Consider the following 14,482-nt stretch of genomic DNA (forward strand, 5'->3'; position numbering starts at 1 on the left):
ACTGCAGAGTTCAGCTGGGAAGTAAAACAAACACCCAAGCTGTCAGTTTGCACTGAGCTCCAGCCTCCCATTGCAAGCTACACTGATATTTGAACACTATAATTTAAAGTAAACAAAATATGCCCATAGTGGGCTGCACTGTAACCTCTGATGCTGAAAGACATCAGAATAAAGGAACTTTTTATTTTGCAGGTGCAGGAGATGAAATGAGTCAGCAGTGGCAGTGCACTTTGAGTTCCCCTTGGAAACAGTGTTGTCTTACAAGCTGCATTTTTGGGAACAGGCCTTTTCCATCTGAATATTTTTCTTATTTGACTGAATTGTGAAATTGTATTATTTTATATGAAAATTTGCAGGGGGAGTGGAAGGAAGGCAGGAAGAAAGGGGGAAGGTGGTGTCAGCCATCCAGGAATCCTATGTGAGAATCTGCTGAAAGTGCTGGTGTGAGAAGTTTTTGTGGATATAGGTTATTAATGCCTCTTTACTCAATCTGTATAACAGCCCATGTTCTAAATCTGTGATTCTGTTTTGCAACGTATATTTTGCATTGAAATACAACAGGCTGGGGAAGGATCATATGCCCAGCAAACACCCTGAGAAAATGGTGCCTGGCTGCTTGAGCTGATTCTCTTGCTGCCTGAGATGAGCTTTTTCTTTAGAAACCTTTACTGTTAACTCCAGCAGTCACCACAACTAGGTTACAGTCGTGTAAAAGGAAGGACACATGGAAAGCGAGAAGCTGGAGAGACTCAGAAAATGGAAATAGGGCAGTTCATTAAATTAAATATATCTTGTGAGAGGCTCATTTTAAAGTTTGTGAAGAGAGGGAAAGAAGATTGGAATTGCAATGGGAATGCTCTATTGGGGTCAAGAACAGTTACCCTCTCAGATGCAGAAGGAACTGTGGATCTCCCTGTCTGACTGACAGACCTCTGTGGCCATAGTTTGGGGAATGTTGTGATGAAGACCATGGTTGTAGAAAAAGAGGACATGCTAATGACCTTAAAAATATATTTTAAAATTATATGTATCCTCTTTAAATATCCTCAGCATATTCAAAATTTACATAAATTTCTTAATCTGCATTGTTCAGGTAATACTAAGTCAGCACTTGAGTGCAAGCTCAGAGTCTTGGATCTCTGTGTAAGGCTGCAAGGACACCGATGTTATCCATGTCTCAAGTCCTGATAAGCACTGTATTGTTGGGCTGCATTCATGTGGAAATCAGGAACGTCCTATTTTGTTTCTCAGGTTCTTCTTGTGTAGAGGCAAGAGCAGTGCCTCAGAATAACACATTTAACTCTTCTTGGATTTAGTGTGGCCGTCAGTTGTTATAAAATACCTGTTTATCAAGAAACATGGAACTGAGGGGGGGGTTTGTAGGTCACTGAGTTTGTTTTCTACTACTGCAGCCAGCCAGGATACCTTTCAGAAGCCAATTACACATTGTCTCAGAATTTTAATTGACCTGCTCATTGCTTTCTCCTAGGGACCCAATTCCGTTTAAGATAAAATATTTTCCTTTTTGGATAATAGCCAGAATGCTGTTCTTTGCACTACTTGGCATAAGCTTAAGACAAAGCTGTTTTCTTTGGTGCTTGTTGTTGATACACCTCCTGTTTTTCTTAATTTTCTTTCTCCTAGATTTTCCTCAGATTGACTGCTAGGACTTCTCACTTTCCCTTAAATATTCTTGTCTCCAGGATGCTAATCGTTATCTATTGTCATTATTTCTCTCCCTGGCTTATTATCTGCATTCATCTGGAGGGGAATATCTGTCTACCTTGGTCTGTAATCCTTTCCCTTCAAAAACTTTGCCTTTTTTTTTCTTTTTCTGAAAAATGGAAGTACTGATAAATCTTGAGCCTGTTTTTATATCTTGCATCATTTACATGATATAGAATTCAGCCTAATTAAATACAGCATTAGCTGCCAAGAGTAGATAGTGCTCTTATGTAAACATATGCATATATGTTATTACTATATTACTATTTCATAAGGTTGGGTTCATTTCATGCCCATGCTTCTGTGAGCTCCACAGTGGAGATGCAATGGTCACTAATGTTGATTCAGACTCAGGAAATCAAGTCAGATTATTGCTGAAGTCTTCATTTTGAAGATATTAAAATGCAGAGTAGAAAATGCAAGGCTGTTCTGGCTCTGAGAATTATTTCTTATTAAAAAACCATTTCCTGGTTGTCCAAGAAGCTAAAGTAGTATAAGGTTCCCCTCTGCAGCTATCTTGTATTTTGAAACAAGCTGTGGTAAAGAAAGTCTTTAAAGAAGAATGCTTCTTCAGCATTCTTCTGAATGCTACCTTGTTTTCCACAAAGGTAGGCAGGATCTCTTCCCTGTGCCCTGAGTGCAGGAACATGTCTGTGGTTCTGCTTCCAAAATGTTGCTTATGAGCCTGTATAAAGCTGAAAGCAGTTGGTGCTATACAAAGAAACTATGCGTGAGACAGAACATTTCACTCAGAATGTTAACAGTCTGTGGATATTTGATATGGTTCTGCTGTTGCAAACCATGTTTATTTGATGCTTTTGGTTGTGTGGGGTTTTTTGCAGTACTGCTCTGATGCATGGCATTGGGACAGGAGCTGTAAGATGACTGAAGCTAGTACATTTCTTCTACTGAAAGAATTTACAGCAAATTTCTTTAAACACATCACCTATATTTGAATGGGGCTGTCAGCATAAACAAATATGTTAGGAAGCTTTTGATTTTTTAATGAGTTTCTCAAACTAGTCTGAGTTCAGTGAGAGAAGTCTTATTTGCCAAGAGTCCCTGCAGAACCTCTCCACAACCTGCAGGTTTCCCCCAAGGTCCTCAAAAGCTGTGCAGGCTGCCAAGCAAAGCTGACTCCAAGGGAATACAATAAATTTACAGCAGTATATTGCTTTCACTTCCCTCTTTGCTTCTTGTTTTATGACACCTTAAGTGGAAATTGGGCATCTTTTTTCATATATGACAGGTAGATTCAACAATGGCTGTTCCTCCATCTTAGTGTTCAGGTTTTAAATATGTTTGGCTTGAGACTGGGTATGAGAGTCAAACCTTTGCATTTTTATTCAGAAAAAGATGTCCATTGACTTCAGTAGTTTTTCTCCTGCAATGGACAGAAACTGTCAAGATCTGAGAGTCTGGTACAGTTATGCAATTCTAAGAGCCACCTCTGTGTTTAATGTACCCCTTGGTTGCATAAAGGGGCTCCATGGCTATGAAAGGATAAAGTGCCTCTCACCAGGAGATCCTGTAGCCTGAGTGGCTGCAACTGAGCAGGTTCCTGTAAATGTCTGTTAATATGATTCTCTCCCAGCCTGAGATTTTTTGCTCTGAATTACAGAGCAAGTTTTACATACTCCAGTGAGAATATAAATACATACCCTAGCTGTCTGCATTCACTGCCCAAAATTTAATGTGTTTCAAAGGAATTTTCTCCTTTAGTGTCTATTTTTTTTTTAATGGTCCTTATGCTTCAGTTAATTTTGACAAATTTCTTTGGGTTCACATTCAAGAGCCCTTGAAACTTGTGTACTAAGATTTAGTCATTCACAAATGAAAGAACAGCAGCAACCTCAGCATACCAGTGCTGAAAATTATGTTTGGTTTCCTATTACAGGGCTGTGAATCATGTTTAATATTTCAGATTTTAATGCTCTCCGATAGAAACAGTATGAGGGTAGGGGGGTGGTTTTGAAAAGATGTGTAAATGCTTCTTTTTGTGCAATGTAAGGTCTGAGGTTTGAAGCATCTTGGAAGAACAATTTGAAATTATGATGAATTCACGCTTTAATGTTTTGTAACAATTTTGATACAAAAAGTGATTAGATTGTCTCAGCCTCTGTGAAATATTCTAAGTGAAGATACACCAGCTGCATTCTCTTAGGGCTGATTATTTTCTTTGGGTAAAGGGCATGTCATGCAGTGCTTGGATATGACTTGTCATTCATATATGCCACGTGCCCCTCACAAGCAATTACGAAGAATTGTATCTTTCTGTGGAACTATAATGCAACAGGGCCTAGGGAAAGAAGATATATAATCTCTTGAAATTCACAATGAATATGTGAGAGCTGTGAAGAATGCCTTATTGCTCCAGGCAGGTAGCTTAGATGATTGAAAGTTATAGGAAATCAGCCTATTTTCTGTTATGTCTCTTCCTGCTCTGGAAGAGCATTTCAGAAAAGAGAAGATGGGGATTGTTTTAGAGAAATCAAATTATTCTAAAATTACTTCAAGACCTGAACAACACTGTGTTCAATTCCAAACCAATTGTCCTCAAAATGGGAGTTTAAATGTCTGGTGGCTGGTGTCAGTGCCTGCAATATACATTGAGATACTTTGATCTAATAAGGCATATTCAGTGGTGAAGAACCTTTGTGTTGCTGTTGTCTTCCTTTGGCTGCTGGTCACTCTAAGTGGACATCCATCCTCATGTTCCTAAAGTTAATCCTGAGACACACATCCAGTTTCATTCACAGTTTATAATCATCCCTAGTCTGTGAAAATAAGGTAGGACTCTAAACTAAAAATAATTTGTCTGTTTAAAAAAGATGCTTTTTATTTTCCTCTCAGAAGTTCAGGATATTATTCTCCTATTGTATATTGTTCTGTCAGTCAAGGGAGATGTTTTCCAATAGACATCCTAAGTAGCTGGAAATATTTTAATATTAGTTTGTTGTCACACATATCCAGTGTGAACGCATTGCTTATTCAAGATTAGCTACTCTTGGCTAACTCTTTGTATTCTTTCATGAATGAGATTTCTATTGATCTGATAGAAATGTTGGATCAGCTTCTCTGCTGCTACAAGAGGGAACTACATTTCTACACATTATTACTCATTCATGGCATTATTCAGTTTAACCACGCACCATGAACTGACATTCATACCAATCCACATGAGTTGTAACCATGCCCCCCTCACATCAGTAACTTGCAGGTATGCACTTCTCCCACATTCTTAAATTTATTGTTGTAGCCCAGTGTCACAATTTAATCCACAAGAGCAACTGATGCCATTATAGCTATTTACTCACTCCTGCCCTGGGGAAACGGGGAAAGAGATTTGGAAGGGTAAAAGTGAGAAAATGTTTCATTAGAAATAAAATCAGTTTAATAACTAGAATTAAATGACATTAAATTAAATCTAAAGTAGTAGTAGCAGTTGTAGTAGTAGTAGTGGTGGTGGTGGTGGTAGTTGTAGTAGTAGTAGTAGTAGTAATAATAATAATAATAATAATGGTTTGTAATGAAAACGAAAATAGCAAAGAGATGGAAATAAAGGCAAATGATGCAGATTAAAACAATTGCTCACCATCAATCCACTGATGCCACACCAATGCCTGAGCAGTGGAACTTCAGCCCTCTTGATAGTGGAACCCTGGAAAAAGTTAAAGATAGAATCTAAAATGTTAGGCTTTGTGCTTTCCCAGATCAACTGCACCTGCGTAAGCAGTATGATAAATTATATAATTGTTAGACATGATGATTGTTTAGTAATTAAATGTAATTATTATATAACCATAAGAAGAATAGTGAGAAACTATGTTGGAAATTCAGAGAGGGGCTAAATTTATGTATACAATAGAACAATATAAGTTTAATCATTAACATGAAAGTTATGTAACGATAGAGTATAAAAACAGGATCATTTCGGATGTATGGTCGGAGTCAGATTTGGGTTGAATATACCCCTGACACCCAGAGCTCTTAATAAAAAGCACTGTATATAATCCCTCCATGATTATGTGTTTTTGAACGCTAACATTTTGGCGACCCCGGATGGCGCCCTTGTGAGTGCTGCTGAGCGAGTTTGCGACTCGATCACGCTCCAGCCGGCACCGAGGGATTCTCGGGGAGCCCATCGGCCGTGACCACTTCTACCGCTCACAATGTCCCGGGGAGAAAGGTAAGCTGCTTTTTTTTTACTTTGTTTTGGATGCCTGCCAATAAGACACAGCGAAAGCTATGCTTGGTTGGGCTGAAGGAATTCCTGTTGGTATAAGCCTAGGTGCCGTTCCGTAAGACAATCGCGAAAGCGTTGCGGGTTCAGCATTTGTGGCATTTTTGAAATGGAGAAACTTAAAGGGATTTTGGGCAGTAACACCCCTATCCCGCAAAATTCTCCTTTGGGGTGCTTATTAGCACATTGGAAACAAGGTAACTTTGGGGAAGGATTACGTAAAACTAAATTGATTGATTATTGTAATTCATGGTGGCCAGAATATGCCTTGGAGAATGGTGAAAAATGGCCAAAATACGGTACTCTGCAATACAACACTATTTCGCAGTTAATGTCGTTTTGTAAACAAGAAGGAAAATGGGATGAAGTCCCATATGTTGATCTGTTTTTCTACTTACGGGGAAAGCCAGAATGGCAGAATGAATGTGGATTATTAATGGTTAAAACATCTGCAAAGTGTGGGGTTTGTGAGGAATGTTGCTTAGAACACTTGGCGTTAAGAGAAAGCTTGAGTAGAGAAAATTATACAGATATTGATTTACAAGTAGCTCCAATAGGAACAAGAGAACCTAACCCTATCCCACCTGTTTCATCTGTCCCTATCCCACTACCTGCTCCTCATCCACCTACCCCTGAACCTATTTCATCTAGTACACCTTTCCCTCTTTATCCTCCTCTCCCATCATCACCCGATCCCTCTTCCTTGGAAGATGAGCAAAACCTAACTGTAATAGAAAGGGCAAAGAGGTATGCGAGTGAAAAAGATAGCAGTGGTAATGAATCAGGGACCCCAATAGCTCATAGAACCAGGGGTCAGGCAAAGCTTGCTCCAGTTGTGCATAGAGATGGCATAAGGAAACAAAAACAGACTGTGATTGCCCCCTTGCGACAAGGTGTCAGAGTGGAAGGGCCAGTATTTGTAAAAGTGCCTTTTTCCCCGGCAGACTTAGTAATTTGGAAACAGTCAGCCGGAACTTATAGAGAAAATCCTGATAAAGTGGCACGTGTAGTAAAAATGGTTATGAAAATGCAAAATCCTGACTGGGATGACATACAAGTGATATTAGATACTCTGATGGATTCTACTGAAAAAGAAATGGTACTCAAGGCAGCCAAAGAGAGGGCAAGAGAAGATATTAGAAATGGGCTGGTAACAGGGAACTTAGATCTGAATTTCCCAATTGAGGATCCAAATTGGGACCCTAATTTATTGTGTGATATGAGGAGATTACGGAAATACCAAGAGTGGATCCAAATAGGAGTTCAGAACGCTGTGCCCAAAACTATAAATTGGTCCAAACTATATGAGGTTCGACAGGAAAAGAAGGAATCTCCCACTGCGTTTTTGGAGAGGCTTAAGGAGGTAGCAAGGAAATATACAGACCTCCAAATGGATGCAGAGCAAGCAAAGGTTCAGCTTGCTCTCATATTCTTGGGCCAATCACAGGATGACATTCGTAGAAAATTGCAAAAATTAGAAGGGGAAGAATTAAGGAATTTGGATAAGTTACTCGAGGTCACCTGGAAGGTATATAACAATTGGGAAAAAGAAGCTAGGAAAAGGCAGCAGCGGAATCTTTTGGCAGTAATAGAGGGGAGAGGGAACCCAAATTTCAGGGGGCGTAACAGGAATGGTCGGGGTAGGAGACCAGTTACCCAGGGGTTTAGCCTGAATCAATGTGCATATTGTAAGCAGGAGGGGCATTGGAAGCGAAATTGCCCAAGTTTGAATAACCAGTTTGACCAGGGCAATCAGTTCCAGCAGGCTACCAAGGAGATGGTCCTGGGGGAATATACCAGCTGACTAGACATAGAACTGGGAGAACAAGTTAAGGAACCTGTTGTAAATATACAGTTAGGGCATAAAGAGGTCAGATTTCTAATAGATACGGGAGCTACTTTTTCTGTATTGAATGATTTGCAAGGACAAATTGGGGACAAGGAATGACAATAGTCGGCGCTACAGGGAAAGAGGAAAAATGGCCTTTCCTGCAACTCCTAGATTTGTGTTTTGGAAACAAGGTTATGACACACAAATTTTTATATGTACCTGAGTGTCCAATTCCGCTTTTAGGGACAGATTTGCTAGCAAAACTTGATGCGGTAATAACCTTTGAAAATGGAGAGCTTATAATGAAAATACCTGAATCAAAGACGGGACAGATATTAATGATCAAAGAAAAACCTGTCCCCTCTATCCCTAGGGAGGTAGAAGATGCAGTGATTCCCTCTGTATGGGAGACAGATATACCAGGGAAATCTAAATTGGCACAACCAGTGCATGTAGAGTTAAAAGAAGGGGCAAGGGCTGTACAAGTCCAACAATATCCCATAAAACCAGAAGCACGGCAAGGAATAGTAAAGATTATTGAGAAATTCTTGAAATACCGAATTTTAGAAGAATGTGAATCAGAATTTAATACACCAATATTTCCAGTAAAGAAGCCAAATGGTGAATATAGATTAGTGCAGGATTTGAGAGCAATAAATAAAATAACAAAGGACATTTATCCAGTGGTAACAAATCCTTATACATTGCTAACATCCGTAAAGGAAATATATAAATGGTTTACTGTAATTGATTTAAAAGATGCCTTTTTCTGCATCCCCTTGACAAAGAAAGTAGGAAACTGTTTGCCTTTGAGTTGGAAAACCCAGGGAATGGAAGAAAGACCCAGCTCATCTGGACATGATTACCACAAGGATACAAGAACTTGCCCACCCTATTCGGAAACCAACTGGCAAAGGAACTGGAAATTTGGACTGAAAATGGGCAAGTACCAAGAGACCAATACTTATTGTTGCAGTATGTTGATGATATACTAATAGCTACAGAAGAAAGAGCAACCTGTATAAAGGTAACCATTGAGATTTTAAATTCACTGGGGATGGGAGGCTATAAAGTATCCAGAGGAAAGGCACAAATCGCACAACAGACTGTGATTTACCTGGGATGTGAAATTTCACAAGGGCAACAAAAACTAGGTACTAATCGTATCCAAGCTATTTGTGCTATTCCAGAGCCCCAGAATTTACATGAGCTGCGAGTCTTCCTGGGGATGGCAGGATGGTGTCGCTTGTGGATCATGGACTATGAACTGATTGTGAAACCCCTGTATGAAGCTCAAAAGACACAGCCATTCACCTGGGGCAAACCACAGAAAGAAGCCTTCCTAAAATTAAAGGAAGCACTGACAACTGCTCCAGCATTAGGGTTACCTGATATGTCTAAAGATTTTCAGCTGTTTGTACATGAAAGGCTGCGCCTAGCACTAGGAGTCCTGACCCAACGTCTGGGAAGCTGGAAAAGGCCAGTGGGCTACTTTTCCTAACAACTTGACAACGTAAGTGCCGGGTGGCCCCCATGTCTGCGGGCAGTCGCAGCTACTGTGATCCTGATACAAGAAGCCAGGAAACTTACTATGGGAAGGCACATAGATGTCTATGTGCCACACATGGTAACCACTGTCTTAGAACAAAAGGGGGGCCATTGGCTATCTCCCAGCAGGATGATGAAATTCCAGGTAGTCCTGACTGAGCAGAATGATGTCACATTAAAAACAACTAACCTTTTGAATCCAGCTTTGTTCCTAGGTACCACAACTGAAGAAGGCCCATTAGAACACAACTGTGTAGAAGTAATACAGTACACCTATTCAGCAAGAGAAGACCTGAAAGATGTCCCACTAGAGCAGCCAGAGTGGGAGCTGTCTACAGATGGGAGCAGCTTCGTGGAAAATGGAACCAGATACGCAGGATATGCGGTAACAACAATCAATACAGTAGTGGAGGCAAAGGCATTACCACCAAATACATCTGCCCAGAAGGCAGAACTGGTTGCTTTAACCAGGGCATTAGAATTAAGTGAAGGGAAAAAGGTAAATATCTGGACTGACTCAAAAAATGCTTTTGGAGTGGTGCATGTACACGGAGCACTATGGAAAGAAAGAGGACTGTTATCTTCTCGGGGTACGCACATTAAACATCAGGATGCAATCCTGCAATTGATAAAGGCAGTACCAAAACCTGAACAAGTGGCAATCATACACGGCAAAGCACACCAATCAGGAAACTCCAAAATCTGTGAGGGAAATCGAAAGGCAGACTGGGCAGCCCAACAGGTTGCTCAAAAGGTACAAACAACAATGGCATTGATACCTTTGAAGCTTAATGTATCCCAATTCAATTTGCCTCCAAAACCAAAATATTCAGTACAGGATGAGAGACTGGCATTTTTACTAAATGCACAAAAGAATTCAGAGGGATGGTATGTGACTGCACAAGGACAAATAGTGGTACCCCCCTTGATAATTAGAGAGGTTCTACAAATTAAACATAACGAATGTCACTGGGGAGCAGAGGCATTGGTAAAATTGCTAAAGCAGAGTTTAATTTCAGTACGGATGTTAACAATGGCAAAATCAGTAATGTCAAAATGTGATATCTGCTTGAAAAACAACCCAGTGGCCAGGCGACAGGCACAGCAAGGAAGAATTCGGATAGGAATAGAGCCAGGAGACTATTGGCAGGTAGATTTTGTAGAACTACCAAGGACTCGAGGATACAAATACCTGTTAGTGGGGGTTGACACATTCTCTGGGTGGCCAGAAGCCCTTCCCTGTCGCATGAACCAAGCAAAGGAAACAGTTAAGCGGTTACTACAGGACATTATTCCCAGGTTTGGGGTACCCCTAGGGGTATCATCAGATAGGGGACCCCATTTCATAGCTACAGTAGTAAGAGAGGTAAGTAGATTGCTGGGGATAAATTGGGACCTCCACACACCGTGGAGACCCCAGTCAAGTGGAGCTTAGGAGTGGGATGTCAGTCAGTCCTTATGAGATATTGTATGGGAAACCATATGAATCTCCTGAGCCTAACCCTAATGTACATGTCACAGGAAAGCAGGAAGTGTATAATTATGTTCTGTCTCTTGGGAAAACTTTAGCTCACCTCCGGAGTATCCTTGTGTGGAATAGACCACTGACTCTCGAGAACCCAGTCCATAACATACATCCGGGAGACGTGGTGTACATCAAGAACTGGAACGAGGAACCGCTGAAAGAAAAGTGGAGTGGACGCCATCAGGTACTAGTGCCCACCTTTACAGCAGTCAAAGTAGACGGTGTGGAACCCTGGATCCACTTTACTCGAGTGAAGAAAGTCCATCCTGGATCACGGACTGTATAAACTCTGGAATGAACAAAGGCTGCAGATAAGACATGTTTAATTGCTTTCAGAATGCTATCAGTAATTGTGCTAACGTTATGGTTATTAATATCTTTGGGATGTGGAATGCAAAATGATCAACCAACCACTCTTCATTCTAGAATGAAGAGAGAGGTACAAACGGAAACACAGGTGACAAAGGTTTCTAATGCAGTTCGGGCTGAGAATGTAATGATCGGATTAGTCAAAGATTTTGCCAAAATGCAAAACACCAGCCGAATAACTGCCTGTCTGCCAGTACCAAAGGCAGCAGGAGACCCAGCAAATTGGGGAATCATAACATCAAAACTACCTGAAATACAAAAGAACAAAACAATTACATGTAAACTGGTACCCGAATCGAGGCAAGTTACAGAAACAACTCTGGTATGGAAATGTGAGGCCAAGGATCAGAAAGATGAGATAGAACCTTGGGACAGTGCGTGGTCTGTGAGTATTCTTCAAAGATTCCAATATATGGCAAACACCCCTTGGTGTGGGAAGTGGGAAGGCCCCGAGAATGAAACAGATCCAGCAATAACGAACACTGACACTAGTAGCAGAACGAGGGCAGACAAAGTAAGTTGGTGGGCATGTAATAAAACTTACGACTGCACTTCAGATGATGAAGAGATAAAACAGATGCCATCCCTGGCAATAGCCCTACAAATTGGTTGTGCGTGCAGAGGGATCAAACATAAACAAGGCAGAGTGAATTATAAAGTAATTATAGGGTTTACAATCCGAGGTCCAGGACAATTTGTATGGGCAGCAAGTGATGGTACCGGGACAACACATCTGCCTATAGACGGGAAAGTAAAGGAGATTACTTTAGGCCTCCCAACCTTATGTCCAGTTTGGAAAAAGTCCCCATTTAATGGAAAATGTGAACTTCTGCAGGTAAGAGCAAGACGAGAAGTTCTAGACAATGAAAATCCAGATGACACTTGGCAAGAACCCTCTGGTGGAGTGAAATTTGGATGGCCCCTAGAGTCATTGCTTGGTCCTATAGCAAACTATCAGAGTAGAGAGATGCTGTACAAACTTACAGGTCAGGTAGGTAGACTGGCAAGAGTCACCTGGGAAGGATTTAAAGAATTAAATATACAATTACAAGCCACCACAAAAATGACTTTACACAATTGATTGGCCCTAGATTTGTTACTCCTGAAAGAGCATGGAGTAAGTGGATTTTTAAAGGGACAAGTTGATCACTGCTGTGTTCATATCCCAAATGTAACTGCAGATGTAGAATATGACATCAATCAGTTGAAACAAATAGATCATGAAGCACAAGAAGAGCAAAAGGATTTGGCTACAAGCTGGTTAGGAAAAATCTTTAAAGGATTAGGGTGGAATGTGAGTTCATGGATTAAATCTATCATTGAGAGTGTGATAATCTTACTAATTGTATTCTTAGCAATTTGGTTAGTTTACAGCATCTTAAAGGGAGAGATACAGAAGAAAACATCCTGGAACCAGAGGATAATAAAGGCACTAACACAAGATCCACGCCCACCATCTTCTGGTTCTCCAGTTCGTAACAGCATCCACGACAACGTTTACATCAACCCTGTATTTGAAGAACCAAGTACGAACTGAGGAATAAAGGACTGTATCAAGTGAAAACATTTACACATATAGTGAAGTGAAAATGCTTTCAAAGGGGGGAGAATGATAGTGGAACCCTGGAAAAAGTTAAAGATAGAATCTAAAATGTTAGGCTTTGTGCTTTCCCAGATCAACTGCACCTGCGTGAGCAGTATGATAAATTATATAATTGTTAGACATGATGATTGTTTAGTAATTAAATGTAATTACTATATAACCATAAGAAGAATAGTGAGAAACTATGTTGGAAATTCAGAGAGGGGCTAAATTTATGTATGCAATAGAACAATATAAGTTTAATCATTAACATGAAAGTTATGTAACGATAGAGTATAAAACATGATCATTTCGGATGTATGGTCGGAGTCAGATTTGGGTTGAATATACCCCGATTCCCAGTGCTCTTAATAAAAAGCACTGTATATAATCGCTCCGTGATTATGTGTTTTTGAACGCTAACACTCTGCCCCCAGGTTTATATGCTGAGCCATGGCTATATGATGCCATGTAGTATGGAATATCCTTGTGGTCCTTCGGGATCAGCGGTCCAATAGATTGGATCTTCACCAGCTATTGGGAAGAAAATTAACTCTATCCCAGCCAAAACCAGCAGTCATCAATCTCCAGGTAGTGTTTTTTGGCGGCTTTCATCAGAAAGTACTACGGTTTATTACCTTGACTCCAGTAGACTTGCCTGCTGTTCTCAGCCTTGGCAATGTCTTTTGCCCATTTTACTGTCACAAGTTCCCCATATTGCCCTCATCTGACATTCCAATAGAGGCAATGTTGTCTACAATTCCTTTGTAAGGGTGCTTTGAGTGAGGTAATGTTGTCTAGAACTCATTTGTAAAGATGCTAACAAATGTAAGCATCTCAAGGTGCTATGAGACGTAGTGATCAGGCTAGTTTAATCCTTCGGTGAAATCAGAGTGTCCATGAATAGCAAAATCTAGAGAAATTCAAATCTTAAGCAATAAAGGCAGGTGATGCAGATGAATATTTGGATGTGCAAAGGTAATGGAGACAAATGGTAACTGTGAGGTTATATCAGATGAGTGTAAGTAGGTTTATGTAGTAAGGTAAAGGGTTGGCTGCCTTCTGTGATTGACTAATATAAAAAGTTTGACTAGATAAACTTTGTCAGGCACTAAAAGTGCTGTGCAGTTGTATAAAAATATTTAAGAATTTCCTATGAACAGAAGTACTATATCCATCAACAATGAGGAAGCAGGCATCAATGCTTGTGAGTTCCCTAGTAACTCTTGAGATGAGAACATGCCATGACATACTTCTGCTTATTTATTTTAGGACAGAACATTTACGAGTTGGAGTTAGCTCTTTTTTAAGATTAAAAGACTGTGATACTATATTAAAATCTATTTACTTGTTCTGTGTCTAAGGTTAATGCTTAATTGAGAACAGAAATCTATAGCTTAAGGAGAATATTTAATTTACTGGGAGTTACACCATACAAGGGAGTTTAATATGGGCTTCCAATCAACTTCAAAAAGAAGCTGTTCTTAGAATGATGGCTATATGACACTAATATGCCTCTTTAGTCATATCTTCAAATAATCTTGATGTAAATAAATTCCATGGACACTTTGTCACTCAATTACAAGCAGCATTTTAAAGGAATTTGATTATTTCTGACAATGAGAGTTGTACCTTAAAAGCAAGTTGTAGCTTATAAGC

At 40.0% G+C, this 14,482-nt stretch overlaps 1 protein-coding gene across 1 annotated transcript; it reads left to right on the forward strand.

The window, feature by feature from the left end:
• Positions 1-4,197: 4,197 nt before the first annotated feature.
• On the forward strand, positions 4,198-13,180 carry LOC134432180 (uncharacterized). Its single transcript, XM_063180680.1, has 2 exons — positions 4,198-5,914; positions 10,917-13,180. The coding sequence occupies exon 2, from the start codon at positions 11,210-11,212 to the stop codon at positions 12,320-12,322; it is 1,113 nt and encodes a 370-aa protein (XP_063036750.1). The 5' UTR covers positions 4,198-5,914; positions 10,917-11,209; the 3' UTR covers positions 12,323-13,180.
• The last annotated feature ends 1,302 nt before the right edge of the window (positions 13,181-14,482 follow it).

The sequence above is a fragment of the Melospiza melodia genome, chromosome Z (assembly GCF_035770615.1).
Source record: "Melospiza melodia melodia isolate bMelMel2 chromosome Z, bMelMel2.pri, whole genome shotgun sequence".
NCBI classification, from domain to species: Eukaryota; Metazoa; Chordata; class Aves; order Passeriformes; family Passerellidae; genus Melospiza; species Melospiza melodia.